The 25,246-nt window shown below is 49.0% G+C and overlaps 1 protein-coding gene across 1 annotated transcript in view; it reads left to right on the forward strand.

Moving 5' to 3' along the window:
- Positions 1-24,426, forward strand: part of ATP5PF (ATP synthase peripheral stalk subunit F6) — a 122,248-nt gene extending 97,822 nt beyond the window's left edge. The window contains exon 4 of the mRNA XM_069636388.1: positions 24,299-24,426. Coding sequence (XP_069492489.1) covers positions 24,299-24,327 — 29 coding nt within the window. The 3' untranslated portion in view covers positions 24,328-24,426. The remainder of the gene's footprint in view (positions 1-24,298) is intronic.
- The last annotated feature ends 820 nt before the right edge of the window (positions 24,427-25,246 follow it).

Raw genomic sequence — 25,246 nt, forward strand, 5'->3', positions numbered from 1 at the left:
AGGATGTTTACAAAGGTCCTGGCAGTAGCGGCAGAACACCTGCGCAGACTGTCCATCCCAGTTTACCCTTACCTCGACGACTGGCTCATAACAGGGGACTCTTACGACACATGCTTTGAACATTCAGAAGACCGTAGACAAACGAGAAAAAATCCAGTCTAGTCCTCAGTCAAGTAAAACAATTTCTGGGAGCTCTAATCTGGACGAAGGACGGCCTTGTCTTCCCCTCTGAGAGGGTTCAGAACATGCTTTTTCAGATCCCTCAATATGTAGCCAGTCGAAAGGTGACGGTATGCAAGGCCATGTGCTTGCTAGGTATGATGGCGTCATGCATGTACTTGGTTCGTCCCATGCAAGAGTGGCTCAACAGCCAGTGGTGTCAGGCCAGCGGACAATGGGATGATCTAGTAGTCTCGCCAGCCCTTCTTCTCTCTCTACAGTGGTGGTCAAGGGAAAACCTCTTGAAGGGGAAAACCACCACCCCTGCAGTGGAAGCCACTCATCTCTCCCAGGGTGGAGGGAGGCGGGGTGGGGGGGGGCTCACCTGCTTCAGCAGACCGCACATTGATTGTGGGCCCCATAAGTGGCATCCAACCATATAAATCTACTGGAGCTTTTAGCGGTGTTCAAAGCACTGAAAGCCTTTCGAACAAAACTACAGGGGAAGACACAGCACCACAGCCATGTATTACCTGAACAAACAAGGGGGGCACACACTCTCCAGGGCTATCCAAACTGTCCCAAAACATTTGGATGTGGGCTCTCAAACAAGATGTTTGTTGTCCCAACATGTTCCAGGGGAACTCTATCTTCTGGCAGACTTGCTCAGCAGAGGTTTCCCACTGCCCATAGAATACGAATGGCGTCTGCATGAAGACCCTACATCCATGGGGACCCTACATCCATGCCCTCAAACTCTGAACTTAGCAGCCTGGCTCCTGAGGTCCTAGAGTTTGGACACCTCATCTCCCTCAGATGCATGGACATTCTCAGGGAAGCTAGGAAAAAAAACACCCGCTATTGCTATTCCAGCAAATGGAAACAGTTTGTCATCTGGTGTAATACTGTTAAGCTCAGCTGGTACCCATGGGGGCGCCTTCCTCCCCCTTGGGCCTTCTCCTCACCTTAATATTCTAAAAGGTGGATTCCCCGTCTTGCTCCTCGTAGCAGGGGCGCATAGATGTGGGGGGTGAGCAGCGACCAAGTTACTTCACTGGTGCAAGTCCCCCTGTGAGAATCCAGGCCTGCTGCGACTCCATAGGTTTGCTGCTTTACAGTCTTTATATGCCGTTCTTATGTTCCTCTTAGTTTGAATGTCGTGCTTCTTTTCTTTTAGGTATGGAAAGGTATTTTGGTGTTGTCATGCAGTTTGAAGATGAGCATGGGCCGGTAGGCGAAAGCACGGTGTGCGCGATGCTGTCTGGTGAGTAATGCGCGATGTGCAGCGCTGTTTCGCCTTTTATATTGCTAACCTGTGTCTTTTCTCTCCTTGCAGGTCGCGATGTTCCTCACCGAGCGCCGTAATGTTCCAGCGATGATGCTGACCAGGAGATGACTACCCAGGTAATAATTGTGACTTTTAGATCGGGAGGAAACGTGAGTAAAGGCTTACTAATGCTGTCTCTTTCTCCTCTTTCCAGGTTATGGTATTCAGGATGCATGCGGTGCCTGATGGAGTTCGTACCTTCAGGTGAGTGGAACTGAAGTCGGCGATGGATTGAAGACAGTGTTCAGGTAATTTTCATAGTGTTCTTTCTCTGAAACCAAGGACTGGATGAGGTTTTAAGGCCTTTGACCTGGCCCTAACTGGAAGGCTGACTTGCCATTGAGGGCCAGGGGTAAGGGTCATGACAAAAACCAAGTGCGTCAATCCCATTGATTGCTCACCCACACACATTGTACTGTACCTAACCCATTTGTTAGACACAGGGTTGTTGTTCAATTCCCAAAAGGTTCATCTTGCTGCTCTCTCAGCCTACACCACATCACAAGGTGTTGTGGTAGAAAATACTGGTGATTAAAGCTTTTATGGAAGGGTTTAAGAGGATTTATCCTCCTATTTCTCACCCAGCTCCTGGATGGGATCTAAATGTGGTTTTAACCAGACTCATGGGGAACCTCCCTTTGATCCAATGCATAAAGCAAGCCTGAAAGACCTTACTTACAAGACTGCCTTCCTAGTGGCTATCACTTCTATTACAAGGGTTAGTAAACTACAGGCCCTTTCTGTTAAAGACCCTTTTGCTACAGTCCACAGGGATAAGGTAGTTCTGCGCACTCATCCCAGATTTGCACCTAAATTCATCTCGAAGTTCCATGTGAACCAATCGATCAAACTACCTACCTTTTTCCAGAATCCCACTAGCATGGCCGAAAAAAAGCCTACACACAGATGTGCGCAGGGCAGTCATGTTTTACCTTGAAAGAACGAAACCACTGAGAAAAACAAACCAATTTTTCGTTTCAGTGGCAGCTGGTAGAGAAGGGGATCCTGTCCCTAAATCCGCTATCTCGGTGGATTGTCAAAAGCATCACACTGTTTCTCTCTTGCTAAGAGAACTGCCCTTCAAGCCTAGAGCACATTCTACTCGGGGCACTCCCATAGAGTCCATTTGCAAAGCGGCAACCTGGAGTTCTGTACACACCTTTACAAAACACTATTGCCTAGACACTCATTCTTGGTCTGATTGTCCTTCTCACAACCCACCTCAACTCCGCTTACTGCACACTAATCTATGCACAGCATGTAATTCTAAGCAGATTAACAAGCATCAGAAGACCTGCATTACTCATCGTAATAGCATTTCTGATGATTGTATCTGCTTAGATTCACATTTGCCCTCCCTACCTCCCCGCTCGTGGTGGAAGAAACATAGACATCTTACTACTTTCTCGCTTCATGTACTCACTCACAATAGCCTTGGGCTCCCTTATGACAGAAAAAATACAATCGGAGGTACCTCAGCGCGTGAGGGATTTTGGGTACACTACATGTCACGATGGGGATAGTGTTACAGGCACACCTATGCCGATGTCCCCTTTCGGTCCCCGAAAGACCAGATGCAATACTTCACGGTTATCACTGGATGTCGGAGCATATGCACAGCATGTGAATCTAAGCAGATACAATCATCAGAAATGTTATTACAGTGAGTAATGCATGTCTTTTGTGGTACCACAATTATCAGATGTCATTAAAGTGCAGCAACTGCTCTCTGATCAAATGTTACACAAATAAATTAATCAAGGTAACCAACAATAGACATAGGAGGAAAGTAGTTGGTTAGAACAATTGGCAGAATACAGGCTCTGTTACCTAGACAGTTCTGTGTGGGGATTCCCCCCCAAACCCCCCCCCCCGCAGCTGGACAACCTGTACAATAAAGATAAACTACAAGCCCAGTCCATGTATTGAAGGAGTCTTATTTCCTTCTACAATGTTTCTACCACCCCAATGTACCTGGAATAGCAGAGTTCGACGAGTCGTCGACAGATATTCTTGAGTGGCTCCCTTTAAAGCAGGAGCCACGGATCGTCGAGATCCCTCGAAGAAAGTGAACTGTGTCAAGGTGGCATCTTCGGTCCCGGCGGTGCTAGTCGATGACTGGTCGAAGACGTCCTGCAAGGAAGAGGCATGCAGGCACCTAGATTTCGATAGTTCAGGACTGCAAAGAGAGTGTGAAGAACTTTGGCCCAGCAAGGGCATGGAGTCATCTGGCGTCTCTACGGTCTTTGGGTGGCGGGAATCCCATCAGCGGATACTCCTCTGTGCGTCAACGGCCTGGCCTTCTCCGGGGGGGGGGGGGGGGTAAAGTGGTCGGCGGTGCGGACGAGCAGGTCTGGGAATAGTGTCTTAATCAAGGGAGCGGTGCGGCTCTGGTCGTCGATGGCACATCGTCAAGTGGTCCCCTCTTCTGGGCAACACTGCTTCGACGGGACTCCAGTGGTTATGGTAAACCCTGGTTGATTATGGTGGACGGACTGTCCGGTGCTTCACTTGGTTCTCCTCGGCGGTCCCCGTCTCCGGTCGGCAGCCTGTCGAGGGTCTGACTTCCAGGGAGCTTCGGCGAAGGTTAGCGGTGCTCACTGGTCCTTCGGAGCATGGGAAGAGGGTGTCTAACCAGGTCCTCTCTTGGATCAGTCTCAACGTCACGGCGGCTTTCAGATTGCTGCAAAGGGAGATAGCAGTCAACCTTCAGGCTCAAGCGTCAGTTTCGACTTCAGCTTATGAACGATTTCTAGCAGTCAGAGGCCCCCAGATATACTAGCTGATCGCCCATTCATTTTTCTGGGTCACACTCGGGCTGAATGCCTTTGAGTGATTGGTTGCCTATCGGGCATACAGTGCATTCAGGCCCTTTTCCTCCCTCAGGGGTACAGGAGCTACTTTGGCCCTTATTGCAAACTTCCCTCTGGACGCCATTTGCAAAGCAGCTTCATGGAGTCCCATACATACTTTTTCTTGGCATTGCTGCATTGTCACACATTCTAAAGCAGATTCACGGGTGTGACAAGCAGTGCTAAAACATCTATTTGCCATTGTGCCTTCTCACAACCCACCACCTTCTCCATGCAATGCTCGCTAGTCTATGCATAGCATGTGATCTAAGCAGATCCACAAGCCTCAGAAGGGATACATTGCTCACCGTAATCATATTTCGAAGGGATTGTGTCCTCCGACGTATTATCTTCGATAATACGTTTCCAGCTTGCTGGCCTCGGAAATTTTTTCTGTAGAGGGCGCTGCGCGTTGACGTCCTCCGATTTGCATTCCCTCGACGGCCACCGTATCGGTGCCGACGTCACCAGGCCCATAAATGGCCACGCGCTGCGTCCGTTGCTCAGTTCCGTTTTTCTGCGCTTCGTGGGGCCTTGGAACGTCGTTGCTCAGTTCATTCAGGATAACTATCTACTTGAATAATACCTACTCGTTCTCGATGGCTTCTTCATCGGAACCGACGACGCCGCGGTCCGGCTTCAAGAAATGTTGAGACTGCGGTAAAAAAAAATCGATAACGGATCCACACAGGATCTGGTTGTGGTGCTTGGGAGCCGAGCACCATTGTTCGGAGTGTCAGGACTGCATGTCCATGACGGCGGAAGCCTTGAAGGAGCGCAAGCGAAGCTCGAGAGAGGCAAGTCGGTCAAAACCTCCTCAAAGGTTTCTTCGGCTGAGTCAAGGCATTTGTCTCCTCGCCGTCAAACATTCCCATTCTAGATCTCGAAGTAGCTCCCACCATTCGTCGATCAAGACACTCAAAAAAGAGATGTCGAAGATCCCCTTCCTCGTCTTCTGTTTCCCCAGAAAGGGTCTCCTGTCCCACAAAACACAGCTCTCAGGCTGAGTGGGAGGAATTCAGAAAGAAGATGTTAAGCATCTTCGAGAAAGCGGCCTCGACCCCCTCGAAGACAGCTGAGGGTGATACCCCGGGCGAAAAACCCAAAAAATCAAAACTCTTCGAGTCGCAGCACCCGGTGAAACATTCCACCCGAGAGCGCCACGAGCCATCGGGTAAGAAGGCACCATCTTCGACGTCATCGAAGATTCCTTCGACGCATGGATCGGCGCCTTCGACGCCAATGTCAAAGGGTTCCTCGACGCATCGGTCGATCGACTCGACGCCATCATCGACGCCGATGAAAGAGAAGACCAAGGCTACGCCAACGGTGATTCCAAGGGCCTCCGGCAGGACACCGAAACTGTCGTCGAGGTCCTTGAGACCCCTTCCAGTTTTTTCGGCGCCTTTTGAAGCCTGTCACATCGGCGTTGACGACATCGACGTTTTCTCGCCCAATAATGACGAGTTTGGCACCTTCTGCCTTAGAGATGGGTTTTACACCATTTCAGAGGTCAGAGTACCCTGGACTATCTTCAATTTATGAAGAGGGGGAAGATTCTGACCAGGAAACATTTGGATTACAGAGGACCACATTGCCTATTTCAGAGGATGTCACCTCTGAGGAAAGAAGGTTGAAGGACCTACAGGAGTCACTACATGAGGCAAGTGGGCTGGACACTTCCCCAGAAGTGGAATTTTTTTAAGCCAGACCCAGGGGAACATGCCGAAACAACCTATAGTACTCTTATGGCAAGAATGATTGAATTTATGGGTTGGTCTGCGCCTTCCCCTGTCTGTCAACAGGATGACCTAACAGACATATTAGACAAAGGTCCACAGGAGGACCCCTGTGGTCCCTTTCCATGCAGCCTTACAAAGGAAAATTACATCTAATTGGGAAACTCCTGAAGTTATCCCTGCGGTCAATAAAAGATTGTCAGCCAAGTATAGGGTAGCGGCTGCTGACCCTGAATACTTATCAAAGCACCCGACTCCAGAGAGCCTGGTGGTTCAAGCGGCTACTTCATCTAGCAGTAGGATCGCTTAGCCTACTGTCCCACAGGATAGAGATGACAAGAGGTACGATTCTATGGCAAAGCAAGTCTTCTCTGCTTGTAGTATGGCGTTGAAGTCCATCAACGCCACCTGTACGCTCGCCAGGTTCAGTCGCGCACTGTGGGAGTGTGCTTCATCAGCGGCTGACTGCATACCCAAAGGAAAAAGGAAGCCTTCCTTAACATTAATAAAGATGGCAAAGATGCCATGTGCGAATCACTTCAAACTGGCATCGATTCCGCTGACAGGATCAGCAGGGCCATGGCGGCAAGTACAACAATCCGCAGGCATGCGTAGTTGCGAAAGTCTGGCTTTGCTCCAGATGTACAGGCCAGACTTTTGAATATGCCCTTTGACGGCTCACTATTCGGAAAAAAAGCTGATGGCAGTCTGGAAAAGTTGCAGACTTCTAAAGCAGCAGCAAAATCTTTAGGAGCTGCTATCCGCCAAACTCCTTTTCGCCCCTTAGGAACCTCTGGGAGAGGAAAGTCCTTTCGCTATTCCGCATTCGGGAAAGGCAGAGGCCAGCCGGCTCAGAGGCCAAAGGAGATCCACCCGACGTGGACGGGTCAAAGGTACTAAGGCCGCAGCAGCAGGTGCCTCTTTACCCTCGGCATCAGTCGCCCCAAACCACTCTGAGGCCTTTCCACACAATACACCTGTAGGGGACAGGTTAACTCGCCATCTGACGGAATGGCAGGCTATAACGTCGGATGCTTGGGCATTGGAGACAGTTGCCCAGGGTTACTGCCCACCCTTTCTACACATCCCTCAGTCATCCACCGGGGAACAGCTCTCTAAAAGTTCCAGATCCGCTCCTCTTGCAGGAAATTTTAGACCTGCTAGAGAAAGGTGCCATAGAACCAGTACCTGTAGCGGACAGGAACAAGGGCTGGCATGGATTCACATGCACATGAATATTCCCCGTCAGGCTGGGAATCCTCGGTATAGAAAAAAAAAATCAGTATCGGATTCGTTTCTGATCTGTCTTTCTTAGTAGTAACCAATCACTGGTCTGTCATACTGCCCCCAGCCAATGACTGCCCTCTCCCTAAGCCCCGCCTCCAGCAGCCATCCTCAGATTTTTACCGCACGTTCAAGTGTTGGGAGTCCTCGTGCTGTAGCTCTCGAGCTTTTGCTGCGTTTTCACACTTTTTCAGGAGATTTTTTTTACTCATTTTTCAGTTAAATGGAGCCTCAAGCGCCACCGTTTCTACATCCGATCAACGGGGATCCGTTTCAGAGTTTTCTACGCCCCTCGAGGGTGAAGATTTCGTCGAGTTACGCTTTTGGAGGATTCCAGAAGTTCCGAGGCCTACCCCGGACATGGCCCAGGAGAAAGGAAGCTCGACGTACGGGAAGCTGTTCAGGACCTGCCCTGGATGCCAGCTTCAGAATGTTTTCAAGGAGGACGAGCATTCGTTATGCCTCTGTCTCCATGAGGACAAGACGCACAAGGAGAAGGACTGCATTTTGTGGGAACATGTCGGAGCGGACCATGAAGGATTGCCACCTCCGTCTCGCCAACTGGCTGGAAGGGAAGAGCCCGTCAGGCGAGAAGAAGAAAGTCTGAGCGGTCTTCGAAGTCCTGTGAGGGTGCCCTGGTGACAGGGGCCCAACAAAAGGCTAAGCACCGCGAGTCCGGGAGCGCCGAACGGTCGGGCTCCTTGGCTGCCAGGCAGGGCGCATCCTCCCCGGTGCCATCAACCACGAGCCAATGCTCTGGCTCGGGTAAGAGGAAGTCCGAGAACCCGGCGAAGCTTCTGGAGAGGCCCCGGTCGATCTCGAAGATTCCGGCAGAAGGGGAGGGAGGCTCGGACCCACCCCCTCCACCCCCCAAGGTGAAGGCCCCAAGCGTCCAGAAGGTGGCGATGGCCTTAATTCACCCTGCTAAGACCTCGATTGAGGATGTCGCCGCGGCCCTGGCTCAGCCTGTGGAGGCTACACCAGTGGAGGCGGCCTCAGGACCCAGAGTCTCCCTGCCACCGCGGAGGGAGTCGTCTTTCAGGCCCATTGAGAAGACCCCCACGAAGTCCTCGTTGGAGAAGGTGGGGGAGGGGCTGATGGCCATCGCGGATACGGACACGACCTCTGAAGAAGAGCTCATCGAAGTCGTGGAAGAGGCCCAGCCCATCGGGAGGGATCCCGACGAGAGCAACAGTGTCGCTGACCAGGCTCCTCAAGAGCCCTCGCGCCCGTTGTTTCTGGCGCCGCAGGACTCCTCGGCTGCCATTTTGTCAGCGGTTCAGTCCTTGTGCTCGGAGATGAGGACAAGGTTGCCCCTTCCCCCTGACGGAGGTACCTGAGCCAGACCCGACGGGGGAACCGGAGCCAGGACCTTTGGAGAGTCCACCGCATAAGAGGACGACGACGCATCCTACGCCACCCCTCCCACCTCTGCGGCCTGCTCTGCCTCCCCCCCGGTCTACTGCCCACGGGGATGATGCATGTAATCAAAGATAGGCGTCCCCAACACCATGAACCCAGGGGAGAACCAAAGTAAGACAGACCCACCGAGGGGGGAGGGAGGGAGTTCATGGGGATAAGACCATAGAATCAATCAATGGGATATACTGCCCATTGTGAAGGAGCTAGATGTAGGGACAGATCAGGTCAAGAGACATAGAGAAATATTCAATCAATCTTTAATAAACACATATTCAATTACCATACAATTAAAACCAGCATAAAAACGCATAATTAATGCTCAACATGTCAAGTTAAAGTGCATATTATTTTACTAAACATCCTAAGATGTAAGCATCAGTGCATTGTGCCTAACTTAAATTCAAAAGTGCATAACTTCCGTAAACAGCAAAGATCCTCAATTGGTCCCCAAACTGTATTAAGCTGAATTATAACCAACCTCTATATATATATATATGAGAGTTAGTTAATGAGACTTAAGGAATTATGTAGGGCACCAGAATCACGCAGATCAATAATAATCAATATTTTCTGCGGGATGAAAGGGGTTGTATCTAAGTCCAGCCCACCATTTCTATATAGAGAACAAACAACAATCTGTGCTTGTCTCCAATCTGACCAAGATAGTCGACAACCGGTACCTAGTACAGCTCCCAAACGTATCGTGGGCTGTACTGGTATCTAACCATAGGTAGTTTCGACGATAAAATAACAGTGTCTAAGCTATCTGTCTCTCGCCATAGCAGGAGAGAGAAGGCTTGACAATCGTCTTCCTCAGGACAAGGCAGATTAGGTGATAGATTCTAAAGTATAAACATACAAATTGTCTACTTTTAAATAATCAAGAGCCATTCGAGGCCACCTAGTACAAACAGTATCTTTCTAGGGCCACATAATACAAGCAAAGTCTTGGGATTTGTTTCATATATCCAATCTTCTTCAAATGGTTCTTCCTTGATTCACCAAGATGTTCAATGTATTTCCTCTTGATGATATTCTAAAGTAAAGGTTACATTGAAGATGGATATAAAAGGCCAAAGGAGAGAAAAGAAAAAAAGGGGAAAAAAAAGGCAAATGTAAGGCAACACATACAGCGAAAATGTGTATAAAAAGTTTATTAGTTAAAAGCATCTCTTGAACCGATCTAGCAACCCCTACATGTAACATCCTACACGCCGTTAAAAATCCTAGAATCCTTAGTAATAATCCAGGATAAAACCTCCTAAACTGTACGTAAATCAGATAAGGGGAGCCAAATTAAATTAGTGAGAAGTGACAAGTGGGCATATAGTCCCTATGTCAGAGCCGTGGATATACTAACGAATTTATGTAATCCAACATGGCGTACCAGGGAGAGGGAAACCAAAGTTAATAGAGGAATCCACTACCATCCCAGTGGCGAATGAAGCTAAAATGCAGAGTGAGAAACTTCCCAGCAGTCCCATACATAGAAAAATATCATTTCCATACCTTTAAGGGGAAAATTTCCTATTAGGTGTATTCGAAAAAATAGCCATCAGGGTAGAGACATTATTTCTCTTGATGATATTCCCCTGGAGTTTTGTCCAGGTGCACAGTTATTCAGGCTGCATGGGGAAAAAAAACATCCCATCATCCGATAATTCAGTGCAGATACGCTCCTGCATAGAAAAGAGGAAAAGAAATGAGTAGAGAATAAAGCAGGAAGGGATTATAGAAGAGAGCCATGAGAGAATCGCATGCGCTCAAACATATCATTCCTTCCTAAAAATGGACCCTCAGTCTCGGCGGCATTAGTTATAAACATAATAAGTCCAGTAGGTTCAATGCTGGAAGAGCCTCTACATCTCGTTCTCCTTAGGTAGTGCAAATCTCCGCTCGGAGATATTCCTAGATGCTGAGTACTCCTTTCTACCATTGAGTCTCCTAATGCTCCAGGGGCCATTATATAGCGGGAAGGTCAGGGGAAAAAATAGAGATGGAAAGGGAATAATGGGGGCACCCACAATGGAGTCTGGCCCCCTCCCTTTCCTCTTCCTACACTGATAACCATTGGGGGACGGACCCCGGAATCTGGTCACATCAGTAAATGAACAATGCCAGAAAAAGAAAAAAGGAAAAAGAATTGCAAAGCAGAGGCGAACTTACCGCGTCGGCATATAGGGCGTACTCTCGGCGGTTGCAGAGCTGTCGCTGTTATGGGGCCAAATTCCCTCAGGCTAGCACCGGTTCCGTGTGCGGGGTGGCTGCCGTAACGAAACGCTGCTCAAAAACAGCTGCTTCCTCCGATTACGCGTGCAGGATGGCCGCCGTAACGAAGCGCAGCTCAAGGCAGCTGCTGCCGCCGATTCCGTGGATAGAGTGGCTGCCAAAGCAAAACGCAGCTCAGCACAGTTACTTCCGAGTTCAAGGAGGACTTTTGGCGAACTAAAATGACAACTCAACTTGCCACGTGACAGACGCGGGTTGTCATGTGACTTCATTTCCTAAGTCTAATGAATTTAAAGGACAAGTGCATATTTTTACGCCATCTGATGGCAGAGGCCTCCATTGTCATGCCGATATTGCAACGAGGCTCCCAGATCACCGAAAACGATACCGGGAAGCGGAAGGAGCAAGAGAGAGTAGGTGGTAGACAGCGCAAGAAAAAAGGGGGGAGGGGATAATAAACAGGCTGAAAGTGGTCTCTCTAATTTGGCATATTAACCACCATCAAAAGATCCTGCACTGGTACTTCATTGTGTGTGTTGCCCCTGTGCAGGGGATCAACCAAAGAAATTTTTTTGAATAAATTAATTTAATAGTATGAAGCCTAAATCTTCAATAACGTGCCATTATTATTGGAAAGGAGCCATCAGAATAAGCAACCGTAGGTGCTGTAACATACAGAGATGATGGAGGAGATAGATGAAAACAACTCCCTAAATTGTTACAACATCACTATCTGATGCATGTAGTGTAAAAGTGTAAAAATATATGACCAGTAGTGGCTGGCCCAATATTGGGCGGTGGATAACCATCCTCTGAGTGTAGATGGCCATAGTACAAGAAGAGGTAGAGGGGGGGGGGTTTAGTTTGTAATTAGTGGTGAGCAATTGAGACGTAATGTTCAAGTCACACACTGGAGCCATTCTTCCTGATGGTTAAGTCCACTGTGGTAGCTGTCGGTCTGATACATCCACCACTGTTCCCTCTGTGCCAATCTTGTAACAGTGTTAAGACGATCAGTTCCCACTACTCGTTCCAATGCCCACCACTTGAAATCATCAAAGTGGTGGTTCAACTCTAAAAAGTGAGCCACTAGTGGAGCATTGTGGGTATTTGTCCGAATTCTTGATTTATGCTCCGAAATTCTCGTTTTGACAGGTCTTGCTGTCTTACCTATGTAAGATTTATTACAAGGGCATACTATAACATAGATCACATTAGAAGAGTTTTTTCTTGCGCTGTCTACCACCTACTCTCTCTTGCTCCTTCCGCTTCCCGGTATCGTTTTCGGTGATCTGGGAGCCTCGTTGCAATATCGGCATGACAATGGAGGCCTCTGCCATCAGATGGCGTAAAAATATGCACTTGTCCTTTAAATTCATTAGACTTAGGAAATGAAGTCACATGACAACCCGCGTCTGTCACGTGGCAAGTTGAGTTGTCATTTTAGTTCGCCAAAAGTCCTCCTTGAACTCGGAAGTAACTGTGCTGAGCTGCGTTTTGCTTTGGCAGCCACTCTATCCACGGAATCGGCGGCAGCAGCTGCCTTGAGCTGCGCTTAGTTACGGCGGCCATCCTGCACGCGTAATCGGAGGAAGCAGCTGTTTTTGAGCAGCGTTTCGTTACGGCAGCCACCCCGCACACGGAACCGGTGCTAGCCTGAGGGAATTTGGCCCCATAACAGCGACAGCTCTGCAACCGCCGAGAGTACGCCCTATATGCCGACGCGGTAAGTTCGCCTCTGCTTTGCAATTCTTTTTCCTTTTTTCTTTTTCTGGCATTGTTCATTTACTGATGTGACCAGATTCCGGGGTCCGTCCCCCAATGGTTATCAGTGTAGGAAGAGGAAAGGGAGGGGGCCAGACTCCATTGTGGGTGCCCCCATTATTCCCTTTCCATCTCTATTTTTTCCCCTGACCTTCCCGCTATATAATGGCCCCTGGAGCATTAGGAGACTCAATGGTAGAAAGGAGTACTCAGCATCTAGGAATATCTCCGAGCGGAGATTTGCACTACCTAAGGAGAACGAGATGTAGAGGCTCTTCCAGCATTGAACCTACTGGACTTATTATGTTTATAACTAATGCCGCCGAGACTGAGGGTCCATTTTTAGGAAGGAATGATATGTTTGAGCGCATGGGATTCTCTCATGGCTCTCTTCTATAATCCCTTCCTGCTTTATTCTCTACTCATTTCTTTTCCTCTTTTCTATGCAGGAGCGTATCTGCACTGAATTATCGGATGATGGGATGTTTTTTTTCCCCATGCAGCCTGAATAACTGTGCACCTGGACAAAACTCCAGGGGAATATCATCAAGAGAAATAATGTCTCTACCCTGATGGCTATTTTTTCGAATACACCTAATAGGAAATTTTCCCCTTAAAGGTATGGAAATGATATTTTTCTATGTATGGGACTGCTGGGAAGTTTCTCACTCTGCATTTTAGCTTCATTCGCCACTGGGATGGTAGTGGATTCCTCTATTAACTTTGGTTTCCCTCTCCCTGGTACGCCATGTTGGATTACATAAATTCGTTAGTATATCCACGGCTCTGACATAGGGACTATATGCCCACTTGTCACTTCTCACTAATTTAATTTGGCTCCCCTTATCTGATTTACGTACAGTTTAGGAGGTTTTATCCTGGATTATTACTAAGGATTCTAGGATTTTTAACGGCGTGTAGGATGTTACATGTGGGGTTGCTAGATCGGTTCAAGAGATGCTTTTAACTAATAAACTTTTTATACACATTTTCGCTGTATGTGTTGCCTTACATTTGCCTTTTTTTTCCCCTTTTTTTCTTTTCTCTCCTTTGGCCTTTTATATCCATCTTCAATGTAACCTTTACTTTAGAATATCATCAAGAGGAAATACATTGAACATCTTGGTGAATCAAGGAAGAACCATTTGAAGAAGATTGGATATATGAAACAAATCCCAAGACTTTGCTTGTATTATGTGGCCCTAGAAAGATACTGTTTGTACTAGGTGGCCTCGAATGGCTCTTGATTATTTAAAAGTAGACAATTTGTATGTTTATACTTTAGAATCTATCACCTAATCTGCCTTGTCCTGAGGAAGACGATTGTCAAGCCTTCTCTCTCCTGCTATGGCGAGAGACAGATAGCTTAGACACTGTTATTTTATCGTCGAAACTACCTATGGTTAGATACCAGTACAGCCCACGATACGTTTGGGAGCTGTACTAGGTACCGGTTGTCGACTATCTTGGTCAGATTGGAGACAAGCACAGATTGTTGTTTGTTCTCTATATAGAAATGGTGGGCTGGACTTAGATACAACCCCTTTCATCCCGCAGAAAATATTGATTATTATTGATCTGCGTGATTCTGGTGCCCTACATAATTCCTTAAGTCTCATTAACTAACTCTCATATATATATATAGAGGTTGGTTATAATTCAGCTTAATACAGTTTGGGGACCAATTGAGGATCTTTGCTGTTTACGGAAGTTATGCACTTTTGAATTTAAGTTAGGCACAATGCACTGATGCTTACATCTTAGGATGTTTAGTAAAATAATATGCACTTTAACTTGACATGTTGAGCATTAATTATGCGTTTTTATGCTGGTTTTAATTGTATGGTAATTGAATATGTGTTTATTAAAGATTGATTGAATATTTCTCTATGTCTCTTGACCTGATCTGTCCCTACATCTAGCTCCTTCACAATGGGCAGTATATCCCATTGATTGATTCTATGGTCTTATCCCCATGAACTCCCTCCCTCCCCCCTCGGTGGGTCTGTCTTACACGGGGATGATGCAGGCACGGCTACGACAGGTACAGATAACGACAGAGGCGACGACGGGACATGTCCTCCGTCGCCCCCTGCTCGGGCGCCCCCGCCAGACGAGATTGGATCCTTTCATGCCATGATTTCCAAGGCATCTGAGCTTTTTCAGCTCTGCCCAGAAGAAAAGAAGGGTTCCTTTACCAATGGCACGAGGCTAAAAGGAAGACGGTCCTCGCCGTACTGCTTCTTGATGACATCTGGGATGAGGGGCTCGCCCTCCTCAAGAACCCTGCCACGGCGCTGGCAAAGAGGGACCGGTACGAGAAGAAGTACTGGGTCCCCGAAGCTGCCCCCTTGTGACTTCGGGCACACCCTGCCCCGGATTCGGTCTCGGCGGCGGCGGCAAAGAAGAAAGCTGGGGGGGCATCGGCCTCAACATCAACTTCCCCGCCGGACAGCGAGGGCAGGAAGTTGGACACGATGGGGCGATGGATCATCTCATCCGCAGCGACGACTATCAAGGCGGCCAACGCTCTGGCTATCGTAGCCCGCTACGACAGGGAGTTGTGGTTCAAAATCGCCCCTCTGTTAGACTTCCTTCCGGACGCCAAAAGGGCGGAGGCCCTTGAAATCCTACAGGAGGGGGAGATCGCTTCGGACCACGCCATCACGGTGGCAACGGACAGCGCCGACACCGGTTTCCGTCAGTTGGGCAACAGTGTTTGCTTGAGACGATGAGGATGGCTCAAGGCCACGGATTTCCGCCAGGACGTACAAACCAAGTTCTTGGACATGCCCTTCGACGGGAACAACCTGTTTGGGAAGGTGGTTGATGAGTCCCTTCAGGCCATCAAGACAGACAGACTGCCCGGGCACTGGGAGTGCTCCAACGACGGCCGTTCTTTCGGAGCTCCGGAGGCAGACAAGGTGCCTCCAAGGGATCCGGCAGTGGCTCCTCCACTTACCGGCAAGCAGCAAGATCTTCGTCCCAGGAAGCCTACAGGGGACGCGGCAAGTCAGGTATTGCCCGTCGTCGACAAGGAGGTCAAGGGGGCAAGGCGGCCTCCAAACAAGATTGAACTGACCGTGGGGTCGGGCCCCTGCCGAAGCACCCCTGTGCGAGGCCGGCTGGCGAGGTTCGTCAGCGTGTGGGAGTCCATCTCCACCGACCGTTGGGTGCTGGATGCCCTGGCCCAAGGGCACGCCCTCTAGTTTCAGAAGAAGTGCCCTCGCGTTCCACCCGTGGCCAGGAAGGAAAATCACGTCCCTCAACTACTGTTGGAAGTAAGGGCGATGCTCAAGAAGGGTGCCATCGAGCTCGCCCCAAAGAGGCTTTGGGGCTCCGGAGTTTACTCAAGGTACTTCCTCGTAAAAAAGAAGACAGGAGGATGGCGCCCCATCCTGGACCTACGACGAATGGACAAGTACATCAAGGCACAGAAGTTCCGTATGGTCACCCTCCAGCATGTGCTGGGACAGCTGGAGGAGGGCGATTTCCTGTCGTCGTTGGACTTGGAGGATGCGTACTGCCACATCCCCATTCTAAAAAGACACCGAAAGTTCCTCAGGTTCGTGGTCCAAGGGTGGCACTACCAGTTCAAGGCCCTCCCGTTCGGATTGAAGTCGGCACCCAGGGTGTTCAACAAGTGCCTCGCACTGGTGGCGGCGCGGCTGCGCCTACAGGGGAGCCATGTCTACCCCTACCTGGACGACTGGCTCATCCAGGCAAGGACAAGGGAGCTCGCCGTGGAGCACACTGCGAAGACCGTCCAGCTGCTCACAGACCTGGGATTCTCCATCAACCTTCCAAAATCCCACCTGGTTCCGTCGCAAGTCGCCCTGTTTCTGGGAGCCAAGCTCGACAGTGGCGCGGCTGGCCTCGCCGTCGGAGGAAAGGACCAGGACCATTCTGGGCAAGGTGCAGCATCTGCTGGCCACGGACATGGCCAGGGTAAGATCTATCAAGTCCCTCCTCTGGATGATGTCCTCCTGCATTTATCTGGTGCGCCTTTGCAGGCTTCGGATGAGACCCTTACAGGAGTTCCTCGACGCTGCTGGATCCAGTCGACGGGCAGCTTCGAGGACAGGATCCCTCAACGAGATGTTCTGTCAGGCGATCCGGTGGTGGGGTACACGCTCTCATCTGTCGGCGGGCACAGACTTTCAGACCCCAGCTCACCAGGTGACGGTGACGACGGACGCCTCCCTGGAAGGTTGGGGAGTGCACTCCGGAGATCTTCACGCGAGAGGCCTTTGGCTCCTGCAGGAGAAGTCTCTCCACATCAACATCTTGGAGCTCCGCGCAGTGTTCTGGGCCCTCAGGTCCTTTCTTCCGTCCCTCAAGGACAAGGTGGTGAGGATCTTCACCGACAACACCACCACAATGTTCTGCATCCGGAAGCAGGGCGGAACCAGGTCCCCGGCCCTATCCAAGGAAGCCCAGGATCCGTGGCATTGGGCCGTCGCCCAAGGGATGTTTCTGGTGCCACTTCATCTGGCAGGAATAAAAAACACGATCGCCGACTCACTCAGCAGGGAGCTGCGCTCGTGCCACGAGTGGGAACTACGCCAGGATCAAGTGGATCGACTCTTCGGATGATGGGGCAAACCCCAAATCGATCTCTTCGCGACGGCGACGAATTCCAAGTGCCGGAGGTTTGCCAGCAGGTTCCCCCAGCCGAGGAGCATGGGCGATGCTTTCTCGTTCCCCGGGGACGGCCTATTTCTTTTTGTGTTCCCTCCGCTGCCGTTGCTGCTCCGGCTCATCAACCAGCTCAAGAGGTCCCGGTGCAGGATGATCCTCGTCGCACCGGCGTGGCCGAGACAGATCTGGTTCCCGGACCTTCTGGACTTGTCAACGTCCCCACCAGTCAAGCTGCCGACGGACACAGATCTTCTCTCCAGAGAGGAGGCGCCATGCTTCACCACAACCCGGAGTCGCTGAACTTGCAGGCCTGGCTCCTGCAGCACTAGAGTTTGGAGGGTACGACATCCCGGCCGACTGCAGAGAGGTTCTTGCAGAGGCCAGGGCGTCCTCAACTCTCGTGCTACGGACATAAATGGAAGAGGTTCTCTGTCTGGTGCAGTGCACAGAAGATTAACCCTCTGCGGATTACAGCCCCTCAAGTACTGCCGTACCTACTGTCGCTGGCCAAAGCTGGACTGGCTCACGCCTCCAACAAAATACATCTGGCTACAATCTCCCGATATACCAGAACGACGCGTCGGGCGTCCTTGTGGTCTCATCGCCTGGTGAAAGAATTCATGAAGGGACTATGCCGATCATTCCCGCCGGTGAAGGCTCCTGCCCCGGCGTGGGAGCTTAATGTGGTGCTGACCAAGCTCATGGGGGGGGGGGGGCCCATTCGAGCCTATGCATTCGGCGCCTTTGAAGTTCCTGTCATGGAAGACAGCTTTCCTCGTGGCCATCACCTCCGCACGACGAGTGGGAGAGATCCAGGCCCTATCTTGCAAGCCTCCATACTTGACTTTTCATGACACGAGGGTGGTGCTGAGGACACACCCATCCTTTATGCCCAAGGTGCCGTCTGACTTCCACCTCAACGAGCCCTTGGTGTTGCCAGTTTTCTTCCCGTCGCCTTTGTCGCCGGCCGAGAGGACTTTGCACTCGCTGGATGTAGCTAGAGCGCTGAAGTTCTACGTGGACCGCACGAAGAGTTTTCAGAAGACGTCACAGCTGTTTGTGAACTTTGGGACTGTGAATCAAGGGAAGGCTCTCATTTCCAGATGGCTCTCCGGCTGCATCATGCACTGTCACCGGTTGGCAAACCGACAGCTGCCCGGCCGTCCGAGAGCCCATTCGACCAGAGCGATCGCTGCTACCACGGCGTTCCTGTCTGGTGTGCCCCTGCTGGACATCTGCAGGGCTGCGACGTGGAGGTCGACGCACACCTTCACAAGATTCTACTGCGTCAATCGGGACTCAAGGGAGGAGTCCAGGGTCGGCCAAGCAGTGCTGCGCAACCTGTTCGCCTAAGGCGAGGCTGGTGAGGAGGTAAGAGTTGCTTAATGTTGAGTTGTTGTATTGCTTAATATTGAGCCTGTTGCCACCTCCCGTGGCTGTGCATGTGTGTACTGCTATGTATTCTCTTATTCATGAGCATGTGAATCCATGCCAGACCCCATGCTGGAGAAGGAACAAGTTACTTATCTGTAACTGTTCTCCAGCATGGATTCACATGCAAACCCTCCCGCCTACCCCTCTGCGGCTCTTCACTTGGTCATACTGCCACTTTACGTGCTACCAAATCTGAGGATGGCTGCCAGAGGCGGGGCTTATGGAGAGGGCAGTCATTGGCTGGGGGCAGTATGACCCAGAGACCAGTGATTGGTTTCTACTAAGAAAGACGGATCAGAAACGAAACTGATACTGATTTTATTTTCTATACCAAGGATTCCCGGCCTGACGACGGGGAATATTCATGAGCATGTGAATCCATGCCAGACCCATGCTGGAGAACCACAGTTACAGGTAAGTAACTTGTTCCTACTTTCTCATACCAAAGGAGGACGGAGGACTGAGACCCATCCTGGACTTAAGAGAATTGAACAAGTTCCTCAGGAAGGACAAGTTCAAGATGCTAACTCTCTCTCAGATCCTTCAGGCCCTCCAGCTCCAGGACTGGCTGGTATCTCTGGACCTTCAGGATGCTTATTGCCATCTGCCAATCCATCTCAAACACAGGAAATACCGGAGGTTCGCAATTGGCGTCTCTCATTATCAATTTCGAGTTCTGCCATTTGGGCTGACCTCCGCCCCCAGGGTCTTCACCAAGCTGATGTCTGTAGTGGAGGCGAGTCTAAGGAGGGAAGGGATCCACGTCTACCGCTGCCTGGACGATTGGCTGATCAGGGCTGTATCTTCTAAACAAGCCCAGGCCCAACTAGATTATGTCTGCCACTTCCTTCACAAACTGGGCTTCTCCCTCAATTTAAAGAAGTCACAGATGATACCATCACAGAGACTCCAGTTCATTGGAGCGGTCCTGGACACTTCCCTGGGAAAAGCCTCGCCACCAGAGGTGATGGCTCAAGATATTCTACAGATGGTCACTAAGTTTCAAAATGCCCAACGTCTCCCAGCCTTCGACTTTTTGAGGTTGCTAGGCCTCCCGGCATCCTGCATCTTCCTTGTGCCAGAGGCTCGCCTGAGAATGAGATCTCTTCAGTGAGCACTGAGAAGTCAGTGGTCGCAATTCTCAGGGAGAATGACAGATCTCCTCCGGATTCCAGACAAGGTAGCCCGCAACATTCAATGGTGGGCCTATCCAGAGAACATCTTGAAAGGAGAACTGTTTTGGCAACCATGGCCGGAGATAAAGTAGTCAGACGCCTCACTCACGGGGTGGGGAGCCCATGCCAACGACTTGACCATCAGCAGTCGTTGGTCTCCATCGGAGTCCAGACTACACATCAACCTATTGGAGCCGAGAGCGATCAGAGTAGCGCTGAAAGCTTTCCTGCCATCAGTACAGGGGAGAAATGTCCTGATAATGACGGACAACACTGTGGCCATGCACTACCTCAACAAAAGAGGCATAGGATCACTGCCACTGTGCAGAGAGGCGATGCAGCTCTGGTTTTGGGCAATCCAAAAAGGAATCTCTCTATCGGCAGTCCACCTAGCCGGAGAGAAGAACTTAACAGCGGACGCTCTGAGCAGGCAGAGCAGTCTCCCAAGAGTGGGAGCTAGCTCAGGAAGTCCTTCAAGAGATCTTCGCCCTTTGGGGAACCCCTCAGGTGGATCTGTTTGCCACAAGCACCAACAGGAAGTGCGATCTGTTCAAGGGGAATTTCCCCCGAGAGGAGCTCTAGGAGACGCGTTCGTAGTGGACTGGGAGTGTCCACTCCTTTACGCGTTCCCACCAGTCCCTGTTATTCCTCAAATGATCAGGAGGTTGAGAAGATTCCGGAAAACCATGATCCCAATTGCCCCGGATTGGGCCAGGAGAACGTGGTACCCGGACCTTCTAGATATGTCCATCTGTCATCCAATCCGTCTTCCACTCAAAGAGAATCTTCTCTCGCAGAAGGGAGGTCAGGTTCTCCATCCAGACACCAGAACCCTCAACCTTCACGCTTGGCTTCTGAAAGGGTGAGGTACAAGGATTGGGATCTCCCTGATGACGTCATGGAGGTGTTGATGTGTGCTTTCGGCCAGAAGGCCATCAACAAAGTCTTTATACCGCTGCCGTTGGAACAAATTTTGCAGCTGGTGTAGAGAAGAGAATATCGACCCTTTTTCATGTGGTATACCAACGGTGTTGTTTCTACTCTACTTGGAAAACTCAGGCCTTCAAGTTGGCACTGTAAAAGGCTATCTCGCAGCACTTTCTTTTCTTCAAGCACATTGCGGAGGAACCATTGTATTTCAAACTTCCTCTAGTGATACAATTTCTCAAGGGATTAACTAATGTTTATCCTCCAAAACCATTCCAGGTTCCCTTATGGCACTTAAATTTAGTCTTAAACTTCCTAATGGGCACTCCATTCGAACCACTTCACTCTTGTTCGCTGAGATTTCACGCTTAAAACTGTCCTATTGGTAGTACTAACATCTGCTAGGAGGGTGAGCGAGCTACAAGCTCTCTCCTGTAAACCCCCACATGCAATTTTCCACAAGGACAAAGTTGTCCTACAGGTGAAGCCTAATTTCCTCCCAATACATAGGTTCGACCCAAGGCGAGCTCTCAGCTTTTACATCAGCAGAATGGCTAGCATCAGGCAAGCAGACCAACTGTTTGTAGGATACTCGGGTCACAAGTTGGGACTACCCATAACAAACCATCTCCAGGTGGATTATTTTGGCCATTCTGGAATGTTACAAACTGGCAGGGAAAGAGCCACCCCAAAATCTCAGGGCTCATTCAACCAGGGGTATCGCAGCCTCTTCGGCTCTCCAAAGAGGGGTACCGGTCTGAGACATATTTGCGGGTGCCACCTGGTCGTCCGCACATACATTCACAAAATTTTACAATCTGGATTCCTCCACTAGTCAAGAGACCAGATTTGGCAAGGCCGTATTACATTCGGTCCATCCCTAAAGGGATACATAACATTCTCACTCCCACCTCCAATTACATGCCACTGCTATGGGAGTCTTTCAAAGATAAGGAATACGTCGGAGGACACAATCCCTTCGAAGAACAAGTTACTTCTTACCTTGTAACGTTCTTTTGACGGGATGTTCCGACGTATTCCTCATCGCCCCTCCCATCCATCCCCGCAGTGATACTTCCCTTGTGGTTGCAGCTTACGCTCCTTCAAGGTCAATAACCAATTCAGGCATGACTTTTCTTATGCTACAAAACGGAACTGAGCAACGGACGCAGCGCGTGGCTATTTATGGGCCTGGTGACGTCGGCGCTGATACGGTGGCCGTCGAGGGACATCGACTCGGCGGACGTTGACGCGCAGCGCCCCCTACAGAAAAAATTTCCGAGGCCAGCAAGCTGGAAACGTATTATCAAAGATCAGGAATACGTCGGAGGAACATCCCGTCGAAAGAACGTTACAAGGTAAGAAGTAACTTGTTATTCTGATACGTGTATCTGCTTAGATCACAGGTGCCCACCCTTCGTCCCCTGTAGAGTAGAAGGTGCATGGATGTTTTCTGGCTTGATCTACTCTTCTCTGCTTTTACATCTGTACTCCCGCTACACTTCATTTTACCTCTTGTCAGAAACAAAACAATCTGACGTCCCACTAGGGATACTATTACTGGCACGCCCTGTTGACGTCCCTTTTCGTGTTTCAAAAACAAAAAATGTAATACTCTGCGGCTACTTCTATATGTCGGCCTATGCTTAGCTAAGTGGGCTCCATTCCGAGGTAGGGAAGAAGATGGCATTGTATAAGGCGTGGAGATCTGCTACCTCGCCCTTACACAATCGCAACAATTGTGGTTATTCTCACCTGTTAAATGGTTTATCAATAAACCACATTAGGCACCAGAGTATCATTTGTATCAGTCATTTTTTCATTTTTTTTTTTAAAGTTTATGGTTTATCTAACATAAATTGTACACTAGACCTACTCCTATAAACCAACTCATCAGTTGTCAACACAAACTTTCTAAAACCTTTAAGTGCGTGGGGTTAGTACACAGTGACTTTGAAACCCATCTGGTACTCTGTTTATAACTGATGTAGACTGCTTACTCAGTTTTTTTCATTAGGAGAAATGACCATTCCCACATCTATAATCTTCACCTCCCATAGGGAGGTTAAATGACACGAGGTACACTAGTCAAAGAAATGGCCTTGGTGGACTTTATACAGACATCATGCAGTCCTATGGGTTGAGGCCTTCATTATTGCAATATTCTCTAGGGAAAGAAACCGGGGGACTAGACAAAGATGTATTCTCTAGTCCTGTCGTCGGGTGTTTCGGCCTCTCTACTAAGATACGCCTTTTCCTGGTGTTCTCAGACTGCTGATTATTAGGCCTTCATCAGGACTGTAACCTTGCTCAAAGTAGGACTCCATCTTGGATACACCAACTATTCATGGTCACTCTAAAAACAGAGATAGTGGTACTTGTTTAAAAAAAACAGGTGAGTTTAATATTCTATATGGTGTTAGTCTATGACGGGGTAGAGGATGTACTGTTTTGATAGTGCCAGCTGTGTATAGGGATTTCATCGAACTCTAATCTGTTACGCAGTGAAATAGGGTTTTTACTTCTGCAAAAAGGATGGCCGTTTTCTCAAGGGGTCCAAGGGGTCCAAGGGGGGCAGGTGTGCCGGGAGGGTGGGGGATGTCTCTTGCACCATTACTGATGTCGAACCCTACTACACTCCTTGTCTTGCTAGTCTACTTGGATTTCTACTTCGGTATAGTCAGCCTGTCCCTTTACTCCAATACCTTTTTAAATATTCACTGAACTGATTAATCCTGCCGGCACCTAGAAAGAATGTGATTCACTCTCGAATGGTTCCTCCGCTCTGATGTTTATCTATGATTGGGGTAATCAAGGTCTTGGATATCGTGCTGATTTTGATGCCAGATTTGTCTGCGGCAGGGTGCCGAGTCTGCTCTGCCTCCCCGCACAGAATTATAGTATCTGGCAGTTCTATTCGAGTGGGGTTCTCTAGTTTCCTGTTGGGCCTAATTTTACAAGGACCCTACTGGAGCTTAGCTTGGGGCAAATAGCCATATTCCTGTGACCTTTATACCCTGTACCCAACATTTATGTTAGATCTGTGACCTTAACGTGACAGCATGATGTAATTGCCAACTTCAATGGGCTATTGGTTTTTTCAACCAACTGCAGAAGCCAGCATATAAAAGGGGTATAGTGTAGAGTATGGTTGGGGGGGGGGGGGGCTCCTGTATATCATACGTATGCAGAAGCAGCTTGCTTTTAAATGCATGTGGCAAATAGTGCTGCTCGTTTCTAGGTTCATAATTTTAATTTACACAAGTCTTGTTTATTTGTTTTTTTTGGCTTATAGGTGAAATTGGTTTCTGATTACTTTTCTTTTTTCTGCTTCTTTCACCACAGAACCCAAGTTTGAAGAATCTCAAAAGTAGATCTCAGCAAGTTTGCCTGCGATAATGCCATCAGTCTTCTGTGTTTTTTCTCTGACTGTTCTATTGTAAATAAAGCGTTTTGGTTTCAACCACAATTGAGTGATGCTGGTGGCTGGTGTTTGTTTTTCATCGAATACGTTTATTCAGATATAATCCATCAAACACACAACTGCAACAATAACCAATTAAAATGCAATAATCAGTTCTTACCAAATAAAATCAGTTCATACCAGTGTTAGGCAAAGTTTGTATGCAGTACCCGCTAGGACCATTACACACAACTTTGACTAAAAGTATAGGCAACCCAACCTTTGGTATAAGCTTGTACTACACAGTTTTGGTAGCGTGTTGAGCAGCCAGGCTCATCTCAAGAGGGGTAAATGTGAGCTGTAGTGGAGGTACACAAAGATTCAGTTACATGTATTCAAATACTCTTACACTCAATGTTTCTTGCATTCACAATTATTAATTTATCAGTCAGTTATAAAGCCTTCAGAAGGGAGCAATATAATAGTACACAAATACACTTCAATACTGTACACTCTTAGTTTCTAAATCAGTAAAGACCCTTTTGGGATGGCCCACAGACACAACCTACACCCACAGGTGACTTCAATAACAAGGGTGCTGGGGACATTAATATCTTACTGTTGGCGTTTAGAATACTTTTAGGAATTGGTAAAAGGCAAAGGTTATTAGAACGCAAGAGACCACAAATATTCTTAAGCAGGCACATATTTTTGCTTCCTCCAAGAAGAGTCATAAAATTCAATAGGCTAAGCCAAAGTCAATGGGCAGAAGTCTTGTATAGGATGAAGCACTTCTGGTAAGTAAATGGAAAAGTCTTCGGACAAGTTCCTAGGAGTCTTGGATGACAAGAATCAAATGATGGTCCAAAAGCTTATTAGACTTGCGAGTA

Source organism: Ambystoma mexicanum, chromosome 7p, assembly GCF_040938575.1.
Source record: "Ambystoma mexicanum isolate Mex_15411 chromosome 7p, UKY_AmexF1_1, whole genome shotgun sequence".
Classification (NCBI taxonomy): Eukaryota; Metazoa; Chordata; class Amphibia; order Caudata; family Ambystomatidae; genus Ambystoma; species Ambystoma mexicanum.